The 26,799-nt window shown below is 39.4% G+C and overlaps 1 protein-coding gene across 2 annotated transcripts in view; it reads right to left on the bottom strand.

The window, feature by feature from the left end:
* DNAH5 (dynein axonemal heavy chain 5) overlaps positions 1 to 26,799 on the bottom strand; it is a 319,082-nt gene that overhangs the window by 152,798 nt on the left and 139,485 nt on the right. For both annotated transcript variants that reach the window (XM_026455693.1, XM_026455694.1), the window contains exons 24-32: positions 26,129 to 26,364; positions 23,166 to 23,384; positions 21,315 to 21,377; positions 20,762 to 21,000; positions 19,470 to 19,710; positions 17,615 to 17,814; positions 14,523 to 14,676; positions 5,949 to 6,112; positions 977 to 1,133 (exon numbers count right to left, since the gene is read on the bottom strand). In XM_026455693.1, the coding sequence (XP_026311478.1) occupies positions 977 to 1,133; positions 5,949 to 6,112; positions 14,523 to 14,676; positions 17,615 to 17,814; positions 19,470 to 19,710; positions 20,762 to 21,000; positions 21,315 to 21,377; positions 23,166 to 23,384; positions 26,129 to 26,364 (1,673 nt within the window). The remainder of the gene's footprint in view (positions 1 to 976; positions 1,134 to 5,948; positions 6,113 to 14,522; positions 14,677 to 17,614; positions 17,815 to 19,469; positions 19,711 to 20,761; positions 21,001 to 21,314; positions 21,378 to 23,165; positions 23,385 to 26,128; positions 26,365 to 26,799) is intronic.

The raw sequence follows: 26,799 nt of genomic DNA on the forward strand, positions 1-26,799 counted from the left end.
ACAATAATAATAATTGAAGTCCAAAATTATCAGCAATTTAATTGCCCAATTTCTCTGAAGTGTTAGACTCCATAAAACTGACTTCACTGTTGATCACAATATATTCTTCCTGGGAACCCCAGGCCAGCATCGTGTCTAGCAGATAGCAAGGAGCTTGACCTTAACAAGTGGCTTTTAATTGCTTCGAATGGAATAGCTCTAACACCTCTCTAACTGCACACTCTGAAGGCTACTTGTTTACTTCCCTGTCTCCCCGACCTGATCACAAGTTCACGGAAGGCTAGTGTATTCCCAGTGTTAAGCATGACATCTGGAACATGGCAGTTGCTCAATAAATGTAACACTGCATGCTAGGATGAAGAAATGAATGTTGCTAGGGTTTTGTATGAAGCACCAGAGGGAAACTGAATGCAATATCTAACAAGAAGAGTCACTTCCCTAGGGAATTTGGGTGGAGGGATGGATTAGACAATACATTTCAGCAGCTGTGCGGGTGTGGTCTCCATCAAGTTAAATGACCTATCGTGAGTCTCATGCAGCTTCATGATTCTAGACACATGGAAGCGTAAAAAAAAAAAAAAAAAAAAAAATTGAATAAAGTATACCAAAACCAGATTAAAACAATTAAATCATAAGGGCAAGTCTGTTTAGTTAAGATGTTATTTTGTGAACAGCTGGTTTTTTATCTTGTTGGATTTCTGACTCGTTAACTTGGTGTGTAAAACCATGAATGCTACATAAAATGCATTCTTAATCCTAAACTAGCATTTTTTTAATTTGAATCTACACTTTGGATAATAAGAAATTATACAGTTCTGAGGTAAATTGGGCCCCATGATTTGTTTTTAGTCACTGGCCAAGAGCTAATGAACAGGGAGGCAACCCTTGTTATAAACTCGTTTTCAAAGAGCTACTTAAAGACAGTTGAGGTTCTAAGGTACGGTGATTGTTGGTCTGCCGTTAGAATTAGGCGAACCTTGTCATGGAACTTGACAGATTTAATGTTGTCAAACACGTTCAGCAAATGGGCCTGTATAGTGTGGGAGTCCGATGCCTGCCCCAGAATCTCTAGAAGGGCAGGATCTGAGACGAAGAAAAACCGAGGAAAGCACAGTCGCTTTTTCTCCAAGTACCTGCGAGGAGAGGAAAAACATAAACCTTTATAACCACACAAAGCTTATCATTCAAAGAATAAATTAATCTGGATGGGAAAAGGGGGGAAGACTGTGTGACTTGTAACAATCTGATTTTCCCACATGACTTCTCAACCATTTTTCGATTTTTTAAGAATTTTGTCAAATAACACTCCATATTCTGATTGAGAAATAATTTTTTCCCAAAATTGGTGGCAGAATTCCCTCCTTTTTCACAAGTATAATGTTCACCTGTTGCACAGTCTGGAAAATCTTGTACATTCTATGTAGAAAGTAAGATAAAAACACACCCAGGCAGGTTTTGGTTTTGGGTTTGGGGTTGGGTTTCCAAGCCCAGCACTGTGTCATCTAAAGGCCTCCTACAATATTTGAAATTGTAACTTAAAAGAGAATCCAATGAATTCATCATCCAAGCAGAAGCAAAACCCAGCTGTGACGAGCTCCATGGAAAAGCTGTGGCACTCGTCTCTGCCTCCAGGAGTTTCCAAAGTTCACTGGATGTTCCGATCGCTGACCTGCTTTCAGGCAGGCTTTTGTTTCTATATTTGCTTTCTGTTATGGTCATTCCTGATGTTACGGATACGTGTATTCTATTGTTTTCTTAACTATAGCTCTCTATCTTCATTTTCTAGCATACTTTGTTATGATTACTTTAATTGTACTTCTTTTTGAAACTTTACCAGCTGTTTTAATTTCTTTTTTAATTTTTGCTCTTCCCTTATCACTTGTATTATTATTCATTTTAGCCCTTTTTTTACTTTTTTATTTGAGACAGAGTCTCACTCTTTCACCCAGGCTGGAGTGCAGTGGTATGACCTTGGCTCACTGCAACCTCCACTTCCTGGGATCGAATGATTCTCCTGCTTCAGCCTCTGAAGTGGCTGCAACTACAGGCTTGTGCCACCACGCTCGGCTAATTTTTTTTTTTTTTCTTTTTTTTTTAAGTAGAGATGGGGTTTCACCATGTTAGCCAAGGCTGGTCTCGAACTCGTGACTTCAAATGATCCACCCGCCTCCACCTCCCAAAGTGCTGAGATTACAGGTATGAGCCATCACACCTGGCCTCAACTTTCAGTTTAGGTTCAGGGGTACCTGTGCAGGTTTGTTATAAAGGTAAACTGCAGGTCAGGAGGTTGGTATACAGATGATTTCATCACCCAGGTAATAAGCACAGTACCTGACAGGCAGTTGTCCAATCCTCACCCTCCTGCCACCTCCACCCTCGAGTAGACCCCAGTGTTTGCTGTCGACAGCCAAACTCCTGTGACGGTATAGAGAAGATACCTTATATTCACGGACACAGTCCGAGTACCCCAACTCAAATTACGATCTGATCTGTGTGAAGACCCTTCCTGTCCATGCTGATCCTCGACAGCTTGGGAGGGTGTCGTTTTTGTATAAATACGATTTCTCAAATGTGTATCCGAGGCTTACAAATGTTGCTCATAACCTCTTCTTGGTAACAGAATCAAAAGGGAAAGCTTAGTAAAACATAAATAAATAAAATAAATAAAAATGTTTAAGAAGTGTGAACAATTTTAGAGTAGACATTTTCTCTGCGTGGTTATAAAATAATGCCCAAATGTTGGGTGATAGAGTACAATATGTTCATAGGAAAAAGAAAGAATAAAAAAGAGAAAAATAGGCCAGGCACAGTGACTCACACCTGTAATCCCAGCACTTTGGGAGGCCGAGGTGGGTGGATGACCTGAGGTCAGGAGTTTGAGACCAACCTGGCCAACATGGTGAAACTTCGTGTCTACTGAAAAAAAAAAAATGCAAAAAATAGCTGGGTGTGGTGGTGCACCCCTGTAATCCCAGCTACTCGAGAGGCTAAGGTGGGAGAATCACTTGAACCTGGGAGACGGAGACTGCAGTGGGCCGAGATTGCCCCATTGCACTCCAGCCTGGGTGACAGAGCGAGACCCCATCTCAAAAAAAAAGAGAAAAAAAATAGAGGGGGGGTCGTGCGTGTGTGCATGTGTGCGTGTGTGTGTGTGTCTGTCTGTCTGTCTGTGGGGGTGGATGGAAGATGAGGAAGGGAGAGAAAAGTAATAAACTCAGCTGTAGGTAGTCCAGTAGACAGTTCCTCAGCAAGTGGTGACTGAACCTGCATGATGTTTTAGTCATCCCTGCCCCTCAGTCCTTCCATGTTGAAGAACCCCCAGAGCAGGGAAACTTTCAGAAACCCTTTCCTCGTTCTCTCTGACCTGATCCTGGTATTAGGCACATAGCACTCATGCTGGGTCTATATCCAAGAACCGTCAGTGGTGCCTGAACCACATCTAGTCATGCTAAATAATTATTAGGCTAAATGGAATAGTGCAGCATCAATCATTAGAAAACAACCTTTTTGTCCTTCAACAGTTACTTGACTTGATCTAATAATTTTATAAAGGAGATCAACTCATTAATCCCTAAGACTCCATTTTTCTAAACCTTTATGTTAGAAGAATTACTTGCAAATGGTTTTGCTTTAAAGTGAACATTTAAAGGGTACTTTACTGACATGGGTGTTGGCTACAGCCATGGTGTTTAAAAAGCCTCTTTAGATGTATGGTGATAACTCTGTAACAGCAGTCCTCAACCTTTGTGCCACCAGGGACCAATTTCATGGAAGACAATTTTTCAATTTTTCTACAGACCTGGGGTGGGGGTGGTTTCAGGATGATCAAGTGAAATATATTTACTGTGTACTTTACTTCTATTATTATTGTGCCCTTATGTTTCTATTATTATTACATGGTAAAAATAATTATACAACTCACCATAGAGTCAGAGAGAGACCTCACCTTGTTTTCCTGCAACTAGATGGTCCCATTTGGAGATGATGATGGGAAACAGTGACAGATCATCAGGCATTAGATTCTCATAAGGAGTGCGCAACCTAGATCCCTCACATGCGCAGTTCACAATAGGGTGTATGCGCAGTTCACAATAGGGTTTGCACTACTATGAGACTGTAATGTTGCTGCTGATCTCACAGGAGGCAGAGCTCAGGTGATATTGAGAGTGATGAGGAGCAGTTGTAAATACAGATGAACCTTTGCTCACTCACCTGCTATTCACCTTCTGCTGTGCAGCCCTGTTCCTAACAGGCCACGGACTGGTTCCAAGGTTTGAGGACCTCTGCTCTATAGCACAGGCCTTTGAAACACTCATCACCTAAATTAGAGTAAACTTGCAAATATTCGCTACAGAAAATTTTGGCCCTACCTCTAGCTTCAAGGTAGTGGGGTGGACATCCATGTAGGCATGGTTTTGTTTAGACTCTTCAACTTTCCTAAAAGTCCACCAACTTCCACATCTCCCCAGCTGTATGCTGAAGCCTATGAATTTGTCCTTAACCAGCAGTGCAGACTGCCTGTCCTCTGCATTCTTGTCAGGGTTTACATCTCTCACATCTTACGCTGCCCGATACCTTCCACCAACATGGATATGAAAGTGATATTCATGGAGGATTCATTAAAGTGTATGTAGTAATTCCATTCCCTTAGTTCCCTGGATGAAGCCATTCCATTAGAGAGGCTCATGTTTGATTCATGTTGTGACAAGAAAGTAGATGAAGATTCTGCTCTGGGTTCCCTTTTAAAAGGATACACAATAGAAATTCATCCAAATTATCAATTTGAGGACAAGAAAACATAATGTCTCCCCAAGTAACTTTTATTCTATGAATCTTATGAACCTATCATTTGTCACCGTTTACCTTGGGCCCTACGAAGGATCTTTGCTCTCTAAATCCAAGGTCCATTTGTAGTTGTTCTGTGCACCAATTTTACCCTCTGAGCTTATTAGCCCATTTTTCCCTTTGACCTTAACTTTCTCACTGCATTGTTATTTTTCAGCAGCCATCTCAAAATTTTTTCTGGTGAGCCAAGAATAAACAAGTAATCAATATTGCTTACAAGTACCCCCATACAGGTCTTTTTTCCATTTTTAGTATAGTCACTTTTTTTGTTCAACTTTAATAAACTATCCATTTCATCGAGATCCTGCCAAAGCACCATCTGAAGCCCAGTATTTTAGCCATCACCTGTGACTACGAGGGCAGCCTGGCTTCGATGAGCTGAGTCCTGCAGTGCACAGGACAAGCTGGCTATTCACAGGACACTATTACAGGTCATGAGACCATCAGGATGAATTCATGGGGAAAGATCAACTGTCTCCCAGAGTGGGCCAAGGAGACATCATTATTTAAATTAAATGCTCAGGTGCTTGAGTTTAACTTCCTTGTCAATGTACACTTAGCATATTACTATGTAACATATTTCTACTTACATTATTTTATCATGATTAACCAAGGGAAAAAAAAACAAACAAAAAAACTTAATGACTCTTGGAATTTACCAAGCCTCCATATGCATAAATGTGTGTGTAGATAGATGTTATATTAGATACTTTTTAATATAATCCTGATTGCATGTATATACTAAACACTGTTTCATATAATGAGCATAATAAAATATGTTGGTTCTATAGATGTTTATCCAAGAAGTATATCAGGAAAACAGGTGTATTAATTTTTAAAAGCAGGCACTGTATGAGAATGTTTATACAGTCTTATCCCAGCGATGAAAGCAACCTTAAGTCCCATGAGTCCTACATCAGGACAAATCTAGCAAGTGTTTGATGAGAATATAAGGCTTCAAAATATAAGTTTCATCTGTGCATCAGCTTTATACATGAATTAAGCCTTAGCAAAAGAAAACAAATTTGGCTAATGCTATCTAGTCTCCCTGTATCCTTTTGTCTCAAGGATACTGAGAGCTTTCAAAGAGCCAGGGTACTTACCCAGTAAGGGATTTCTGGCATATTTCCAACTGGTCCAGCAAGTGCGGTAACAGCTGCCCCAGGGTCTCATCTCCAACACAGCACTGAACTACATTGGGCACTTCATGTGCCCGAGTCATGATCTTCACCCAAGATTTATCTATGTTAGAAAAGCACTTGGCTTCCTATGAGAACAAGGTAACAAAGCACACTTAGATTTGGGCACATCTGTGATCTCAAAGACAGAGCATCTCACATTCCTCCAGTTGAGGCTAGAGTTTTAACCGGTCCAGATAGCCAAGCAATATACGCCTAATGTCATACACATTTTATTGAAGTTCGTATTGGGTTTTCTGTGCCGTATCATCCCCTGTATTAAGTAAGCATCCTTAGCTCAACCTTGGGACTCCCATTATGTTAAGTTAAAACAAGAAATGGATACAAAAGTAATAATACAATTCAAGAAAATATGAAAAGAAAGGACACACCTTTCTTTTCAGGGATTATCTCTAAATGAAGTACATTTCCTATTTTTATATTTTCTATATTGAGCACTGGATTGTTTGTTTATGTAGAAAAAGTATTTAAAAATAAAGATATAAAATTAATTCCAGTATAACTGGAATATTGTAAAAAAATTTAATGGCAAATGCACTGATTATCTTGAGAGGGCAGGAATCATATAAGTTTTCTTCTTTTTTTTTTAAGACAGGTTCTCACTCTGTTGTCCAGGCTGGAGTACAGGTGCTCAATCACAGCTTACTGCAGCCTTGATTTCCTGGGCTCAAGTGATTCTCCTACCTCAGCCTCTCCAGTATCTGGGACTACAGGCATGTGCCACCATGCCTAGTTAATTTTTTTTTTTTTTTTTTTTTTTTTTGTAGAAACGAGGTTTCATCATATTGGCCAGGCTGGTCTTGAACTCCTGGGCCCAAGCAGTCTTCCCACTTCAGCCTCCCAAAGTGCTGGGATTACAAGCATGAGCCACCGCACCCAGCCCCAAATTTTCAATTTCTTCTTTAAAGCTTTCTGTATGTACCAATGAGTATATACTATCAAATACGAAAGGAAGAAACTACACCTAGCACCTTAAATATTCTACAAGAAAATTTCTAGGTCCAATTTTAGATTCTTCTTCACTCATTAAAAAGAAAAACATGGGAATCCTGGGCATGATGGCCAAATAGGAACAGCTCCACCCTGCAGCTCCCAGCGAGATCAACGCAGAAGGCAGGTGATTTCTGCATTTCTAGCGAGATCAACGCAGAAGGCAGGCGATCTCTGCATTTCCAACTGAGGCACCTGGCTCATCTCATTGGGACTGGTTCGATAGTGGATGCAGCCCACGGAGGGCAAGAAGAAGCAGGGTGGGGCACTGCCTCACCCAGGAAGTGCAAGGGTTTGGGGAACTCCCCACCCCAGCCAAGAGAAACCATGAGGTACCATGCTGTGAGGGACACTGCTATCCAGCCCAGTTACTACGCTTTTCCCATGGTCTTTGCAATCCGCAGACCAGGAGATTCCCTTGGGTGCCTACACCACAAGGGCCCTGGGTGTCAAGCACCAAACTGAGTGACCGTTTGGGCAGACACTGAGCTAGCTGCAGTTTTGTTTTTTTGTTTTTTTGTTGTTTTTTTTTTTTTTACATGGAGTTTTGTTCTTGTTGCCCAGGCTGGAGTGCAATGGTGCAATCTCGGCTCACTGCAACCTCTGCCTCCTGGGTTCAAGCGATTCTCATGCCTCAACCTCCCAAGTAGCTGGGATTACAGGCATGTGCTACCACGCCCGGCTAACTTTGTGTTGTTAGTAGAGACGGAGTTTCTCCATGTTGGTCAGGCTGGTCTCAAACTCCCGACCTCAGGTAATCCACCTGCCTTGGCCTCCCAAAGTGCTGGGATTACAGGTGTGAGCCATCACAGCCAGCCATTTTTTTCATACCCCAGTGGCACCTGAAATGCCAGTGAGACAGAACTGTTCACTCCCCTGGAAAGGGGGCTGAAGCCAGGGAGCCAAGTGGTCTTGCTCAGTGGATGCCATCCCCACGAACCCAGCAAGATAAGATCCACTGGCTTGAAATTCTCACTGACAGCACAGCAGTGTGAAGTCAACCTGGAACGCTCGAGCTTGGTGGGAGTACGGGGGTCCACCACTACTGAGGCTTGAGTAGGCAGTTTTTCCCTCACAGTGTAAACAAAGTCACAAAGAAGTTCAGATTGGGCAGAGCCCACCACAACACCACACAGCTGCTGCAGCCAGACTGCCTCTCTAGATTCCTCCTCTCTGTGCAGGGCATCTCTGAAAAAAAGGCAGCAACCCCAGTCAGGCGCTTATAGACAAAACTCTCATCTCCCTGGGACAGAGCAACTGGGGGAAGGGGCAGCTGTGGGGTGCGGCTACAGAAGACTTAAACATTCCTGCCTGCCAGCTCTGAAAAGAGCAGCAGATCTCCCAGCACAGGGCTCGAGCTCTGCTAAGGGACAGACTGCCTCCTCAAGTGGACCCCCGACTCCATGCTTCCCGACAGGGAGACACTTCCCAGCAGGGGCCAACAGACATCTCATACACGAGAGCTTCGGCTGGCATCTGGCAGGTGTCCCTCTCAGACAAAGCTTCCAGAGGAAGGAGCAGGCAGCAATCTTTGCTGTTCTGCAGCCTCTGCTGGTGATGCCCAGGCAAACAGGATCTGGATTGGACCCCCAGCAAACTCCAGAAGACCTGGAGAAGAGGGGCCTGTCTGTTAGACGGAAAACTAACAAACAGGAAGCAATAACATCAACATCAACAAAAAGGACAACCAAACAAACACTCCATCTGAAGGTCACCAACAGCAAAAACCAATGGTAGATAAACCCACAAAAATGAGGAAAAACCAGCACAAAAAGGCTGAAAATTCCAAAACCAAAATGCCTCTTCTCCTCCAAAGGAAAACAACTTCTCACCAGCAAGGGAACAAAACTGGACAGAGAATGAGTTTGACGAATTGACAGAAGTAGGCTTCAGAAGGTGGATGATAACAAACTCCTCCAAGCTAAAAGAGCATGTTCTAACCCAACATAAGGAAGCTAAGAACCTTTATAAAACTTAGAGAAATTGCTAACTAGAATAACCAATTTAGAGAAGAATATAAATGACCTGACGGAGCTGAAAAACACAGCACAAGAACTTTGTGAAGCATACACAAGTATCAATACCCAAATCAATCAAGCAGAAGAAAGGATATCAGAGACTGAAGATGAACATAATGAAATAAAGCGTGAAGACAAGATTAGAGAAAAAATAATGAAAAGGAATGAACAAAGCCTCCAAGAAATATGAGACTATGTGAAAAGACCAAACCTACGTTTGATTGGTATACCTAAAAGTGACGGGGAGAATGGATCCACGTTAAAAAACACTCTTCAGGATATTATCCAGGAGAACATCCCCAACCTAGCAAGACAGGCCAACATTCAAATTCAGGAAATACAGAGAACACCATGAAGATTCTCCTCAAGAAGAGCCACCCCAAAACACATAATTGTCAGATTCACCAAGGTTGAAATGAAGGAAAAAATGTTAAAGGCAGCCAGAAAGAAAGGTCAGGTTACCCACAAAGGGAAGCCCATCAGATTAACAGCAGATCTCTCTGCAAAAACCCTACAAGCCATAAGAGAGTGGGGACCAATATTCAACATTCTTTAAAGAATTTTCAACCCAGAATTTCATATCCAACCAAATTAAGCTTCATAAGCAAAGGAGAAATAAAATCCTTTACAGACAAGCAAGCGATGAGGGATTTTGTCACCAATAGGCCTGCCCTACAAGAGCTCCTGAAGGAAGCACTAAATCTGGAAAGGAAAAACCAGTACCAGCCACTGCAAAAACAAACCAAAATGTAACATTGATATTATGAAGAAACTGCATCAACTAATGGACAAAATAACTAGCTAGCATCATAATGACAGGATCAAATTCATACATAACAATATTAACCTTAAATGTAAATGGGCTAAATGCCCCAATTAAAAAACACAGACTGGCAAATTTAATAGAGTCAAGATTCATCAGTGTGCTATATTGAGAAGACCCATCTCACATGCAAAGACACACATAAGCTCAGAGTAAAGGGATGGAAGAATATTTACCAAGCAAATGGAAAGCAAAAAAAAAGCAGGGGTTGGAATCCTACTCTCTGATATAACAGACTTTAAACCAACAAAGATCAAAAAAGACAAAGAAGGGCATTACATAATGGTAAAGGGATCAATGCAATGAGAAGAGCTAACTATCCTAAATATATATGCACCTGATACAGGAGCACCCAGGTTCATAAAGCAAGTTCTTAGAGATCTACAAAGAGACTTAGAATCTCACACAATAATAGTAGGAGCCTTTTTTTTAACATGTTAAAGAAATGTTTAATCACAAAATTAAGCTTACACATAATCTAAAAATTTTCAAATGTACTGTATTTTATAGCATAAAAGTACAATTAGTAAAATGATTCACTAGTAATTTAATTACATTTAATTTAATTTTAAGTAAAATTAAAAATGCTTCTCTTTCACTATGATGCAGAATATTACTCTGAACGCCTACCTCATGCATCACTCAATATGAAAAGTAAACTAACAAGAGCCACTCCACTTAGATTTTCATCATAAATCTTACATTTTAATACCCATACTCTCCAACAGTGGGAGACTTTAACACCACACTCTCAATATTAGACAGATTAATGAGATAATTAACAAGGATATTCAGGACTTGAACTCAGCTCTGGACCAAGCGGACCTAATAGACATCTACAGAACTCTCCACCCCAAATCAACAGAATATATACTCTTCTCAACATTGCATCATACTTATTCTTATATCGACCACATAATTGGAAGTAAAACACTTCTCAGCAAATGCAAAAGAACAGAAATCATAGAAAACAGTCTCAGACCACAGTGCAATCAAGCTAGAACTCAGGATTAAGAAACTCACTCAAAATCGCACAACTACACGGAAACTGAACAACCTGCTCCTGAATGACTACTGGGTAAATAACGAAATTAAGGCAGAAATAAATAAATTCTTTGAAACCAATGAGAACAAAGACACAGCATACGAGAATTTCTGGGACACAGCTAATGCCCTGTTTAGAGGGAAATTTATAGTACTAAATGCCCACAGGAGAAAGCGGGAAAGATTTAAAATCAACACATTAACATCACAATTAAAAGAACTAGAGAATCAAGAGCAAACAAATCCAAAAGCTAGCAGAAGACAAGAAATAACTAACATCAGAGCAAAACTGAAGGAGATAGAGACATGAAAAACCCTTCAAAAAAATCAATGAATTCAGGAACCGGTTTTTTGAAAAGATCAACAAAACAGACTGCTAGCCAGACTACTAAAGAAGAAAACGGAGAAGAATCAAATAGACCACAATAAAAAATGATAAAGGGAATATCACCACTGATTCCACAGAAATACAAACTACCATCAGAGAATACTATAAACACCTCTACGCAAATAAACTAGAAAAATCTGGAAGAAATGGGTAAGTTTCTTCTAGAAATTCTACCAGAGGTTCAAAGAGCAGCTGGTACCATTCCTCTTAAAACTACTCCAAACGGTAGAAAAAGAGGGACTCCTCCCTAACTCATTTTATGAGGCCAGCATCATCCTGATACCAAAACCTGGCAGAGACACAATAAAAAAAGAAAATTTCAGGCCAATATCTCTGATGAACATCAATGCAAAAGTCCTCAATAGAATACAGGCAAACTGAATCAAAAAGCACATTAAAAAGCTTATCCACCACGATGAAGTCAACTTCATCCCTGGGAGGCAAGGCTGGTTCAACATATGCAAATCAATAAACATAATCCATCACATAAACAGAACCAATGAAAAAACCACATGATTATCTCAATAGATGCAGAAAAGGCCTTCGATAAAATTGAACACCCCTTCAGGCTAAAAATTCTCAATAAACTAGGTATTGATGGAACATATCTCAAATTAATAAGAGCTATTAATGACAAATCCACAGCCAATATCATACTGAATAGGCAACAGCCAGAAGCATTCCTTTTGAAAACTGGCACAAGACAAGGATGCCCTCTCTCACCACTCCTATTCAACATAGTATTGGAAGTTCTGGCCAGGGCAATCAGGCAACAGAAAGAAATAAACGTATTCAACTAGCAAAAAAGGAAGTCAAATTATCTCTTTTTGCAGATGACATGATTGTATATTTAGAAAACCCCATCGTCTCAGCCTAAAAACTCCTAAAGCTGATGAGCAACTTCAGCAAAGTCTCATGATACAAAATCAATGTGCAAAAATCACAAGCATTCGTATACACCAATAACAGATAAACAGAGAGCCAAATCATGAGTGAACTCCCATTCACAATGGCTACAAAGAGAATAAAATACCTAGAAATACAACTTACAAGGGATGTGAAGGACCTCTTCAAGGAGAACTACAAACCACTGCTCAAGGGACTAACAGAGGACACAAATAAATGGAAGAACATTCCATGCTCATGGATAGGAAGAATCAATATCATAAAAATGGCTATACTGTCCAAAGTAATTTATAGATTCAACGCTATTCCCATCAAGCTACCATTGACTTCCTTTAAATAATTAGAAAAAAAACTACTTTAAATTTCATATGGAACCAAAAAAGAACCCATATAGCCAAGACAATCCTAAGCAAAAAGAACAAAGCTGGAGGCATCATGCTACCTGACTTCAAACGAAACTTCGAGGCTACAGTAACCAAAACAACATGGTACTGGTACCAAAACAGACATATAGACCAAGGGAACAGAACAGAAGCCTCAGAAATAACACCACACATCTACAACCATCTGATCTTTGACAAACCCAACAAAATAAGCAATGGGGAAAGGATTCCCTATTTATTAAATGATGTTGGGAAAACTGGCTAGCCATATGCAGAAAACTGAAACTGGATTCCTTCCTTACACCTTATACAAAAATTAACTCACAATGGATTAAAAATCTAAACATAAGACCTAAAACCATTAAAAACCCTAGAAGATAACCTAGGCAATATTCAGGACATAGGAATGGGCAAAGACTTCATGACTAAAACACCAAAAGCATTTGCAACAAAAGCCAAAACAGTGTGGCAATTCCTCAAGGAGCTAGAACTAGAAATACCACTTGACCCAGCAATCCCATTACTGGGTATATACCCAAAGGATTATAAATCAATCTACTATAAAGACACATGCACACATATGTTTATTGCAGTACTGTTCACAAAAGGAAAGACTTGGAACCAACCCAAATGCCCACCAATGTTATACTGGATAAAGAAAATGCAGCACATATACACCATGGAATACTATGCAGCCATAAAAAAGAAGGAGTCCATGTCCTTTGCAGTGACATGGATGCAGCTGGAAACCATCATTCTCAGCAAGCTAGCACAGGAACAGAAAACCAAATGCCACATGTTCTCACTGATAAGTGGGAATTAAACAATGAGAACATATGGGCACAGGGAGGGGAACATCACACACTGGGGCCTGTCAGGGGATGTGAGGAAAGGGTAGGGATAGCAATAAGAGAAATACCTAATGTAGGTGACAGGTTGCTGGGTGCAGCAAACCACCATGGCACATGTATACCTATGCAACAAACCTTCACGTTCTGCACATGTATCCCAGAACTTAGAGTATAATTAAAAAAAAAAAAAAAATCCAAACCTCCTACTTAAAACCTTTAAAAAAAAAGAAGATAAAAAACATGCACAAATACAAATCAAAAATAAAGTAAAATTTAGTGAGTGAATACATTTCACTACTGCCTCCAAAATAAATGGTCTGCAGTCTAATTTGATCTGTCATCTGTAATTAAACTGAAAACTAACCAAAGAAGAAGTTCGGAAACCTATGTCATGAAAACATTTAATATAATCATGCTTCTAAAACTCAAATATACTGTTAAAATGTTATAATCTTGCATACAGCTTAAGGTAATTGAATAAGAATCCTTAAGAATTGGTTAAAGTGTTCATTTAAAAATCTCAAAATATATTCCATATATACCTATATACCTAGTAAGAAGGTTATGATTTGATGATAAATATATACTAGACATATCAAAAAGAAGGTCTTTTTGTTTTGGGGATTTTTTCTGCAAATTTCCACCCCTCAAATGTACTGTACAGATATAACTGGGTACACTGTATAGTATGGATTACTTTAAAATGTCAGTAGTAGAAGAACAAATTAGCCTACCATTGTCAAGATAACTGCACCACAATTCTACAGTTCCAAATGCTACCTTGAAATTATCTAAAGAAGCATTATCAATTATGCAACCACTTATTCTTTGTTTTTTAACGGTCTCTTATCTATCAAACCTCCACAGTTTTGCAGCATTCTTACTCTGATTGTCACCCCTTTCCTTTCCACAATTCCTCACTCCTGTTGCAGAATAACAGTATTAACGGTGACAACAAAATATTGAAGGAAGGGGTTCAATGGAAGTGGAATATTATTGCATTATTTAAGGGGGTATTCGTTCTGAGATCTTTCTCTGAAAAAATATGATGAAATCATAAAGAAGATTAGGAAACCTTGGGCAACTGCTTGGCAATGTCTCCTCCCACAAAGACGGCTTCTAAATAAATCCACAGGTTTTGCACTGTCATCCAGCTCTCGATGATGTCTGTTGAGTTGGAAAGGTACTGCACCCATTTTTGAATCTGGGCTTTGAATGGCATATTGTACCTAAAATAAGAAATAGGTTTAGGATTTGGTTTTGGTTTTTGTTGTGCTGTTGTTTTCAAACTAAAAAGGTTTTTAAAAGTCTTAATTTTTAACCTCTTTCTTTACAACCTTAATTATGTTGCTGGCTTTTAAAGTGATGCAACCAAGTGATTAATTCATCCCCATTTATTGTGCATTGTTAGTCTAGCTTTTTCCCTTTTGATCCAGAGTGTAGAGAAGGGTGGGAGATTTATAATCTAAGGAGTAGGTCAGGCATTAGACTTGATTCCACCAAGCTTCCAGGGTAATAAAATTACCCTCAGTGCTGCTAAGGCTATGAGAATCATATTTGCTCTACTGAACTTCTGTGCCTATTTCATGGAGTCTCTGGTTTTTCATATAATATGGAGCCTTTATAGAATCATCAGTGGGAACCAGACAACTAATTCAATCTTCAAATATGATAACACCTGGACTCTCTCATTAACTTCACCTTTTCTGAGTCTCTTCCTAACTTCCCACGTACCTGTGTCCAACCCACTCATGTTTGATATACATGTGTGCAAGGTTACTGCCTCTTCCATAGTTAATCTGTCTTCCCCTTTTCCTCTTTAAGACAGACTGCCTGCGCATAGCCTCCCAATGTCCTTTTCTCCTTCTGCTTTTCCACGTGGGCTCATAACTACCCAGCTAAATTACTGAATTTCCCGGCTTCCCTTTGCAGTAATGTGCAGTCGGAAGACTAAGTTCCACATCAACAGTGCTTAATTTAGCTGAACACTGGAATGATCTCATAGCTGAACACTGGAATCATCTCACCAGCATTAAAAATTACTGATGCCTGCCTGGGTCCTACCTACAGAGACTCTGATTCAGTGAGTCTGGGAAGTGGCCCTGGCATTGGGATTCTTTATTTAAGTTCCTTCAGTGTATCTGGCGTGTTGCATTTCTACATGAAATGTTGAGTAGTGGCATTGGATGTAATGGGTAGCATGGGGAATAAGGTCACACCTGGGAAAGACAGATGAGTGAGCCAGACCAAACTTGGCTCCCTGATGATGTAGTGAAGTACCCATTCCAACCTGAACCATCTACGTTAAGAATTCTTTTACACGTGAGCAATATAAGCATCAGTGTTATGTTAGCCATTTTGTATGTGGTGTTTCTGTTATTTACAGACAAACTTAATCCTAAATGATTGTACAGCCTATCTTTATGTTTCTTCTTCTCTTTCTTATCCCTTCATGGCTCTCTCTAGCCCTACATAATATGGACTTGAAGTAGTATTATTGCATAAAAGTTTAATTTCCATATTCTTAATTGTTAACCAAATTGTTTTAATATTCCACGCATCTTTCTGAATATTTGTGTGCTCTTCACTAGAATACAGGTCCATAGAAACAGAGATCTTTCCTTTATTTGTTGTTCTATCCACAGCACCTAGAAGAGTACATCACTCACATAGTAAAGGTTCAATAAATATATATTGAAAAAATATTCCTCCCAATAACTCTATCTGTAGATTAGATGCCATTGATAAGAAAGGTTTCCCCAGCCCAATCAGATAATTTTTACTTAATTTATATTTATATGTGTATCTTTTCTATCTCCCTAGGGTATATTATTGTCCATCTATCCTTTATTCTGGTTTGGTATGAATAGTAACCAAGTTCATTAAAACTCACCAAATCCTGAGAAGTCCAAACTCAAGATGACTAATGGTCTAACTTTATATCCCCATATTACTTTAGTGTAATAAGTAAACAGAAATAAGAGAAATTTTTTGAAATAGCATGAAGTACATGGTATTTCCAACGTTAAAAGTATTGATACACAAATATACAGAAAATTGGGTGATATTTTAAAGCGAGAATAGAACAACAAATTCATATCTCAATGGTATCCGCATTCTGCACAATTACCGTATATTTGAGAAGATTCTGGGGAACAAAAACATTATTTCAGAAAGAGCAAATGGAAGCAATGAAACAAGGAAATGTAAATTCATGACTGTATGGTTTGTATGTCCAAAATGTGAGGGGTGGCCACTACGCATTCATTATACACATGTAACAAAAGTTCACATGTGGATGGATGTGGTGGCTCACGCCTGTAACCCCAGCACTTTGGGAGGCCAAGGCGGGCAGATCACCTGAGACCAGGAGTTTGAGACCAGCCTGGCCAACATGGTGAAACCCTGTCTCTACTAAAAATGCAAAAATTAGCCAGGCATGGTGGCTGTTGCCTGTAATCCCAGTACTCGAGAAGCTGAGGCAGAATCACTTGAACCCGGGAGGCTGAGGTTGCAGTAAGCTGAGATCGTGGCATTGCACTCTCGCCTGGGTGACAGAGCAAGACTCCGTCTCAAAAAAAAAAAAAAAAAAAATTCACATGTACCCCATAAATTTGTACAAATATAAAAAATAAAGTATGTAAACAACTAAGAGTTTCTAGTCCACAGATATTGGCAAAAAAGGTTTTTCGAGTAAAATGATTATTCTGGAATTCAAAATAATGTTCCTTCTGGATTCTACAGCCTGTAGAGCTGTGAGCTGTGCAGTCAGACTTGTCAGTAGCAAAGCTGAAATGTTCCCAAGATCCCAGTGGCTAATGAAAACGTTGCATTATTTTGTCCTGTGGATGGTCTCAGACATATCTCGCAAATAGAGGATAATGAAATAAAACCAGAGTTACACATGCTGGAACAAGTGACTGAGGCCAAAATGAAACCAAGAATAATTGAAATATAATCTCTTGATTATTTATATATAAGTGGGTGCCTGAATAAAAACATGTTTTGGATATAAAAATTAATTAATTAATCGATTTAATTAAAACAAGTATTTTCAACATTGAGTAGACTGTATGAAGGCTATGATGGTAATGGATTTTTCATTAATTTGAAATGTTTGCTATCATGGCTCTCAAATCTAAGGGAAAAGATCGATGTTTTTCCCACCTGTTGCTCAGTAGGGAACCCAGCAACATCAAGCTGTCCTCCACGTTGGCGATGATTTCCGAGGTACTGTCTCCTCGCAAGAGGAGCTCTCCACGGGTTTTAAAGCTGCCGAAGGTGAACGTTTTATTGTCCCATTCATTAATCACTTGCTTCAGCTTTTGCTCAATGTCTCTCTCTTTCACCGCACTGATACAGATGTCCTATCAAAATGGCAAGCTCTCATGTTATTGCATGAAAGTCGCATGTCCTTCCTTAACAGTCCAGGTGAAAGACCCTATCTTCACTATTTGTTTCATGTATATATTTGTAAACTTTTGTATTTCCAGACCTAAAATGCAATATAATAAACAGAACGTGTATATGCAGATACTGATGCATGAGGAGAGATGGAGATAAAGATATGACTGAAAAACGGAACTTTAATTTATAAAATTTCCCAGCAAACTTGTCCAGGAAGAAAGATGACAGAAAATATATGGAAATCACTTTTAAATTTTGGAACTTTAATCACTGACTCAAAATTCAATGTATTTCTGATTTACCTCTAAAGTCAAATGAATGCAGCATGTGAATGAACACAGGTAGCAGAAACCTGATTTCTCCCATGGCTCTGGTCACTTTCCCAGTCTCCTCTGCAGCCTCACCCTTCTCCTAGACCATTAGTCAAGCCCTTCCTTTACTCTAATTTCTTCCCACACTATGTTCCCCTCTGTGTGAGCTCATTTACACCTATGAATTCAATCACTTTCATATCTCCAGGCAAGACCCACATCCATTTGCCTACTGAACTTCCCTGCTGAGATGTTTCAAGGAAACCCCAAACACAATCTGTGAAATATCAGACTCATGTCCCTCATCAAGCCCATGATCTTTGCACCTTGTCACCCAATCTGACCCCCTTCCCATGTTCCCCATCTCCATGGTCAGCACCTTCATCCACTTAGTTCTCTCAGCAAAAATATCTAGAGTTCATCTTTAGCCCTCCCCTTCCTTCTCCTACCATGTTCCCTTCATCACCAAATTCTCCTCAAATATCCGTTGATCCTTTCTCTCCTTTCCAGCTTTACTACTTCCCCTCTCATCTAACAGCCATTATGTCTTGCCTGAGCTACTCTTAGAAACTCTCAGTTGGTTTTTCCATCATTCTTCCCTTGTCCTCCTTCAATTCTTTCTCCAAAGATCACTACCAGAGTGATCCTTACAAACGGCCAACCTAATCATGTCAGCCCCTGCTGAAAACACATCTCCCAGATGGTGCCCATTGCTCGATAACATCAGGTAGGCCCACTCCACCTCCCTGGCCTCTGCTGTCTCCTCTCTGCCCTGCCTCTGCACCCCCGCCACATGAGCCTTCTCCTGGTTCCTCAAACACACTTCAGATGCTCCATGCATAATGCACGATCTGCCTGGAACGGCCTTCTTTGCACTTTCCAAGCCCCTCATCCCAATCACACAACCATACTCCCTTCACCCAGCCAGTCCTATGCATGCATCCCAGCCCTCCCTAGCTTTATCACCTCTAGATGAGCCAAACTCATCTATCATAGGCTTTCATAGAACAGCATACATTTTATTCAATGGTATTTGCCACAGCTTATAACTATGCCTTTATTTGTATAATTATTTAATAATCTGCAAATGCAGGACTGCATTGTTATATCCTGATACCAAACCTGTCCCATCTTAGGCACAATAAACATTTGTTGAAGGAACTAGTGGCTGAATGCCAGGAGAAGAGTTTCAATTGTCTGAGTGTACTTTACTGATCCAATATTCCATAACATAGAAATGTTATCACATCAATCCCATGAGACCTTGCAATCTTCCACCACATCATGCTCTCTGTCAACTGTACCTCTATTTCCTCTTTGTATTTCAGAAGAGGTGCCTCCATGATATTTCTTAACTTAAAACTTTCATTCCTCACATCCAGACTGTGGCCGGTGAGGGTGGTTATCCTTTCCCAGTGCCGCTCCATCATGGCTTTACTGGCCATGTATTCCAGCAGCGGGCAACACTCGCTGAAATCATCAATGATCTTCTTCAGGTCCAAAAAAGCCTGCCAGTCTTTCAAGGCCCGCGGCAGCTTCCGACACCTGTGACGGGAAACCAACATGAAAGGCCATTGAAATATGATCGTAGACAGCACTGGACCAAGACGGTCTGCTAGCATTTCTATCAAAAACAGTCTCTTTGAATACCTATCCTATTTTTAAAACCCATGACTTGCAGGCTATCTGCTAATATAATATAAAGATGACTTTTACATTACAGAAAATTGTCCTCCCCGTTAGAAAAGATTTTTTCCAATCCTTCACAACTATTACCTAGCGAGAGGCATTATTTTAGAGGGTAGAGGTGCTGTTCAAGCTAATTCAATTCTACAAACATATACTGAGAACTTACTAAGCACAAAGCATAGCATAGTGTATCAGGCTGTCAAGTGAAATATACAACAAATAGCTGTCCTTTTTTTTTTCTTTTTTTTTTTCTGAGACGGAGTCTAGCGCTATCTCCAGGGTGGAGTGCAGTGGTGCGATCCTGGCTCACTGCAACCTCCACCTCCCAGGTTCAAGTGATTCTCCTGCCTCAGACTCCCAAGTAGCTGGGATTACAGGTACATGCCACCATGCCCAGCTAATTTTTGTATTTTTAATAGAGATGGGGTTTCACCACATTGGCCAGGATGGTCTCAATCTCCTGACCTCATGATCTGCCCATCTTGGCCTCCAAAAGTGCTGGGATTACAGGCATGAGCCACCACACCCAGCCAGGTCTCCATTTTCTTTGGCTTCAACAGCTACAACAATACAGAAAAATCATGGGCCTCTGCTTTTGTTCCAGATGATAATCTAACATTAACTTCAAATGTTTCCTAAGTGCAATATAAATAAAAATCAGCTCCCACCAAGCTTCAGAAAAGCCCCTAACATAATTCATCCTGATAGATAGAATGTGCTTATCTCATTGTCTATGCACAGGAGTAATTAATAAATAACATTTGACAAGAGTGATGTCAATGGACAACAACAATGCAGCAAGATGTGCTTTTGAAATAGCTGGGGTGAAAAGAGAACTTGGCTACCTATCAAAGAAGAAAGCATTTGAAGTTCAACTGCTGGGCATGCTACACATTTAATTTCTTACCTGTTCTGGAATTCCAATAGTTCATTGTTGATTTTTTCAATATTCACCTCTGACCAAAGAATATCATAATAGCTATTTACAGTTTCTATGACACTGTTGTACAGAGTGTATATTTTCTGTAGAAGATTTAGTTGCTTCTTTATTTCAAGAAGCTGAGGATACTGTGTAACTGGCAGGCCAAAAAGCGCCTCTCCTCCAGTATATGTGATGTATTTCCGATAGATATTATCAAATTGGTTCTAATAAAAACACAAGTGAAAATTCATCAAAATGATTTATACATGAACAAACATGCAAATGAAAATATAAGACTGGCAAACAAGCAAGCCAGAGATGTATGATATCTGGGCACATGTAAATAGGAATACTAAGTTGGCATAATTAATTCATAGAAACCACTTCTAATTGTAAACCTATAAAATCATATTTTTAATGCAAGTACATACCGTATTCCACAATAGCGCTCTCTATCTTACAAAGAAGAAAATATAAGTGTGTTTAAAATACAACAAGGTTTCATTGTTTAGAAAGTCATAGAAACTAAAAAGATTACCTGAAACATAACAAGCCTGTCACTGGCTTCCTGGGGCTTCAAGCCACTAGCCATTGGACCATTCTGAACAAAAAGTTAAAAAAAAATAGAATGAAGTGTTCGCATATAAATTTCATGAACTCGAAGTATTTAAATATTAAAGGTAGATTTCATCCATGATAGGAAACTTAGTTTTTATTTGTTAGAGGGAAAAAAAGAGCCTTAGAAAGTGATTCATTTGGAACTATTTTTCCAGTCTAAAAAAGGCAAATTAATGCCAGAACTTACCTTAGTCAAGAAACTTTTAAGATTAAAAATATGTATTATTCATTTCTTAGGTAACATAGGCAAACAGGAGTCAATGCCTATTCTATAAAGAAGCACATATAAAGTCTGCTTTTGAGCTAAATGCTGTCATATAACTCATAGATTTTTATCATTCTAATACACACTTGTAAAGTGGCCCATAATCTTAACATTCCAATCAGAGTTTCCTACATTAGAAAACCTTAAATATGTGAATTTCTGTGCTTCTTCATCCATGGAGTTGGTACATGGGCCCAATCTTCTAACTTTATTAATATTGTGGTTTACTGTGCTACTAGTTAATAGGTACAAATTTTACCCTAAACTCTATATATTTCCCTTCTGTAGCACATTATAATTGGGTCTCATTACACAACATATTTACATTAGAAGATTCAGTACTTAAACCCATATGGATAATGAAAATATGGGCCAGGTGCGGTGGCTCAAGCCTGTAATCCCAGCACTTTGGGAGGCCGAGGCGGGCGGATCACGAGGTTAGGAGATCGAGACCATCCTGGCTAATGTGGTGAAACCCCGTCTCTACTAAAAAATACAAAAAACTAGCCGGGCGAGGTGGCGGGCGCCTGTGGTCCCAGCTACTCGGGAGGCTGAGGCAGGAGAATGGCGGGAACCCGGGAGGCAGAGCTTGCAGTGAGCTGAGATCCGGCCACTGCACTCCAGCCTGGGCGACAGAGCCAGACTCCGTCTCAAAAAAAAAAAAAAAAAAAAAAAAGGACTCTATGGGGGTGGGGCTCCATCAGTCTTATCCACTACTGTGTAGTCAGCACCAAGGACAGGGCCCAGCACTTGCTGGGCTCTATATTCTTTGTGGAACCAAGAAACACTGTGGAAAGGAGCACAATTATAACTACATCTGAATAGTACTTTTCTACACAAATTTAGAATGCTACCAAACAACTTCAGTAACAGACCAAATTATACAGTGTTCACACTTTTAAATTTATCATTTTCTGTTGAAATTATTATGTATGAACTCTGATTTGGTTAGGCTTTGTGTCCCCACCCAAATCTCATCTTGAATTGTAATCCCCATAATTTCCATAATCCCCACATCTCAAGGGAGAGACTAGGTGGAGGTAACTGAATCATGGGAGCAGTTTTTCCCATGCTGTTCTCTTGATAGTGAGTGGGTTCTCATGAGGTCCGATGGTTTTATAACGGGCTCTTCCCCCTTCACTCGATATTCTCCTTCCTGTTGTCTTGTGAAGAATGTGCCTTGCTTCCCCTTCACCTTCTGCCATGATTGTAAGTTTCCTGAAGTGTCCTCAGCCATGCAAAACTGTGAGTCAACTAAACCTCTCCTTTATAAATTACCCAGTCTCAAGCAGTTCTTTACAGCAGTGTGAAAACAGAGTAATACAAATTCTAAGGGGAAAGGATTGTGAAAAGAAAATGTTTTTCTCTCATGCAAATAAAATTCCCATTCCCTTGGAATTCCTAGGAAGTTTCACAGAGTTTTACCCATAATTTTTAGACAACTACATTTCGCATGCTCTATTCACTCATCCCCAAAAATGCACACAGAGAAAGCCAGAGACATACCAAATCATAGTCCAGATAAAACTGGTGACAATCTTGAAGGAATATCTCCACAGCACTAATAAGCTCTTTCTTGAAACTGGGCTGCAGTGACACTAATTCATTCTGGACTTCGCCAGCACGTGTCAGCAGCTTCTCCCAAGCATAGTGCAGTGTATCAACTTTGTCCATCTCTTCCCTCGCTATTAGAAGTCTGTATCTGTTAAGCAGGGCATAAGATTCCTTAAAAAAAAAAGAAGAAAAACTTAATTTTGGCCAGTCAGATGCATAAATGTACATACAGTCATTTATTAAATGATAAGAATGGAAAATACCAGAATAATAGTAAAACCACCCTGAGAGTTCTAGTTACTCTACCTTAAACTGCAAGAGGTTAACTGAGCAGCTGAGCCGTTCAGCTTTAGTTTCCTCATCTATAAAATGGGAAAATCTTCTGGCTGCTTCAGAGGATCTTTGAGAGTCTTGAAAAATATCATTTTAAATGCTTTTTGAAAACGATAAACCATTAGACACATAAAAGATATTTTGACTTAGGTCCCCAAATTGTATTGGATGACTACAAAATCATATCAAGTAAATGAAAAACAAAATAACTTAACTTCTAATGTTGGAATAACAAAATAAATCAGGGTTTTAACTCTGTCTTATGTCACATGATTGATAAGAGGTTCCAATAGTAAGACACAAGGGAGGGTTCTTGAATCAGAGCCTTCAGCATGTAAAATCCTGGACGGCTTTCTTCGCTAAAAGATTAAAATGAGGGTAAGGTTGGTTTTCAGAAGAAAGAATTTTCTCTAAATATCCCTAGTCTCTTCTCCCACCATTACTCCTCCCCATAGAGGTGGAAGGAGTGCCTGATTGTCAATTTGAGGCAAAAAGAATTGTTGATTTGAGCAAGCATAGCCCAGTGCCTTTCTCTCTCTTCCCTTCCTCTCCATGGAGGCATGCCTGTGGTCTGCACCTCAGTTCCATAAACTGGATCAGGGCAATACAAAGACCTACAGCTTTCCAACACTGTCTCTGATGGATGAGGATGTATAATAACCATGGAATTTAGTATTCACTATCTTATAACGTGTGTGTGTTTGGGGGTATGGAAGGGAGGGGAATAACTGGAGTAATACACTAAATTATGTCTTCCAAATAACTTCCATCAGGTATAAAGTGATGTTTTGATCTTGTCTACTTGATTGTACTTTTATCCTTAATTCCCAGGTGGTAGAAAACAGGATTGTCAGTTACTGTACCTCCTCTTCATACTCAAGGGTCTCGCCTGATCCTGCACAAAGAAAGGTCTCTACGCCTTGATGTTTCAATCCAAGGAGAGCAGGATGGACCATGTGATTCCCCTGGCCCAGCACAGCAGAAGTGAAAACGTGGAGTAGTGTGTACAATTTTCAGGGTAATGTGAAATTTTTCAAAATTCAAACAGGGAGGCAGAAAATGGGAGACTAGAGTCTGATCTGGACCCTCAGAGTATAAGTACAGACATTCCAATTATGGTGTGATGAAAAGATGATGCTCTTACAACTGGAGTTTTTTTAATTCTACAATTATACTAGTCTCATTTAAAAATAACAAATATAGTGACTCATTTCTGATAAGACATTTTCATCTGGAGGTCGACGCCACCCCCCGACCCCACAGGAGCCACCATGGCTGAGAAGTTCTTTTCCTTGATGTCTCCACTCTTGGGTCTTTGCCAACAATCACAAGTGGCAAATACGATTTAAAAACATGCACCATCAATTCTGATTATGAAAAGTTATTAATGATATTAATAATTCACACTCATGTCATCTCTAATAATATAAGTATTACAAGATGGATAAAAAATGGACTTCAAAATTGCACACACATACACAGACATGAAAAGAAAATGGAAAGAAATATACCACCACCTTGGTATGTACTTGATTGGTAAGATTATGGTAATTTTGAAATTTTATTTTACACTTTTGTGTTTTCTGATTTTTCTGCAATGCTATTTTTTAATTAGGGAAAAAATAGTTTTGTTTTTTTTTTTTTTAAAAAAAGGGCTGTTGCTAAGAGTGATTTTGCTGGTGGCTTAACATGAGATTTCTAAGGAGACTCCTTAGAAAGAGATGATGTTTACTCAAGTGAATCTATTTAAGGATGTCTGCTTGTAAAGCAATTAACTGTCTTTTTTGCCACTGCTTAAATTACACTATGTATGTTGATAATATTATAATTAATAAGTCAATAAAGGCAGACTTCATTGCAAAAAGAAGACATTTTCATCTGGAAAAGATAGTATGATATGGTATACAAATAAAAGTGATGTGCAACACTGATCAAATTATGTAACTTCTTTGACCCTCTGTGTCCTTATGTCAGTAGGAGCAATCAATAGTAAGGCTGAAATGAGTTAATGCATACATGGACATTGTTAGTGCCCTATCCAGGTCCTGATTACCAGCTGGTATTGCCATCCCCGACTACTGAGAATGCTGGCTATCAGGACTGCAGCTGTCCGCTTCCCTGGAAGATTTTCCTCAGCTGAATGTAAGCCTTCTCATGGGAAGGTTATAGCCAATTTCCCACTGACTTAGGAGTAGAAAGGGTAGTCTCCTTTGCATGAAGGAGGGCCCAACTCAATAGATGTTGTAGAGCGCCCATGGGATCATTCTGAAGTTAGTCCATAGCTGATTGGCTTCCTTTCCTGATTCCCTCGCTCCCCTTCTTTAGTGAACACTCATCAATAAATCACTTACACAGAAATCTTTATCTCAGGCTCTGCTTTGAAGGACCTTAGGCGACACGTGAAGGTGAGAACTGGCCCATGGAAGGCATGCTATAGGGGTTTGGTATCATCAACAATATTGAAAGTATTGTCTCAGTTTAGCAACCATTTAGTAACTTCACTCCAGACCCAGTCAATATTTCAGCTAATAGCATCGAACATGTAGAAATATTTCCATAATGAACAAATGATCATCAGTTACCTCAATAGGTCCTACTTGAAAGTCAATGAAGATTTGCTGCTCCCTTATTTCTTTCAGTGCTGCCATTGCAATCCGAATATCGTCTAGGTCCTTAATTGGACGATTTAGTTTCTTATTGAATTCTTCAATAAGCATAAAAATGTTTTCCATCTCACTCCGGTATTTTTTGTTACAGTGGCGTCCAATGACAACCATCCAGGCCTTTGTCTCAGCAGTCAGGGCGAACTTCAAGTCAGCTGTAAAAACCCAAATGTCTACAGTTCAGTTTTAAAAACCCGAACCGGTACGAAAAGTCAAAATGTCGCCGTTCTCCAGTAGTAAATACATTACAGCGTATAGCCCTCTAGCCCATAAAAAAAAATTGAACTAGAAAAAAGTCATAATTTTTCCTAGTCATTATATATTCATTCATTTTATAAAGTCTGTTTTTACAACAATTCAATACACATGTCAAAATGCTTTTTCTTTTAAAAGCACGTATCAGGACCCTCTGGGATAATCCTCAAATTTCTGTTATTGTTACTTATTAAATAAAGGGTAAATTCTAATTCAAAACATAATACACATCTTTCTCTGACTTAGCCTTTTTTTTCAAGGTTTAGCAGCAAAGTGTTCAAAATAGTCCAGAATCAATCATTATGCAGAAGGAAATTTTTAAAAAATCTACAAAT

This window comes from Piliocolobus tephrosceles, chromosome 4 (genome assembly GCF_002776525.5).
Source record: "Piliocolobus tephrosceles isolate RC106 chromosome 4, ASM277652v3, whole genome shotgun sequence".
In the NCBI taxonomy this organism is placed as follows: domain Eukaryota; kingdom Metazoa; phylum Chordata; class Mammalia; order Primates; family Cercopithecidae; genus Piliocolobus; species Piliocolobus tephrosceles.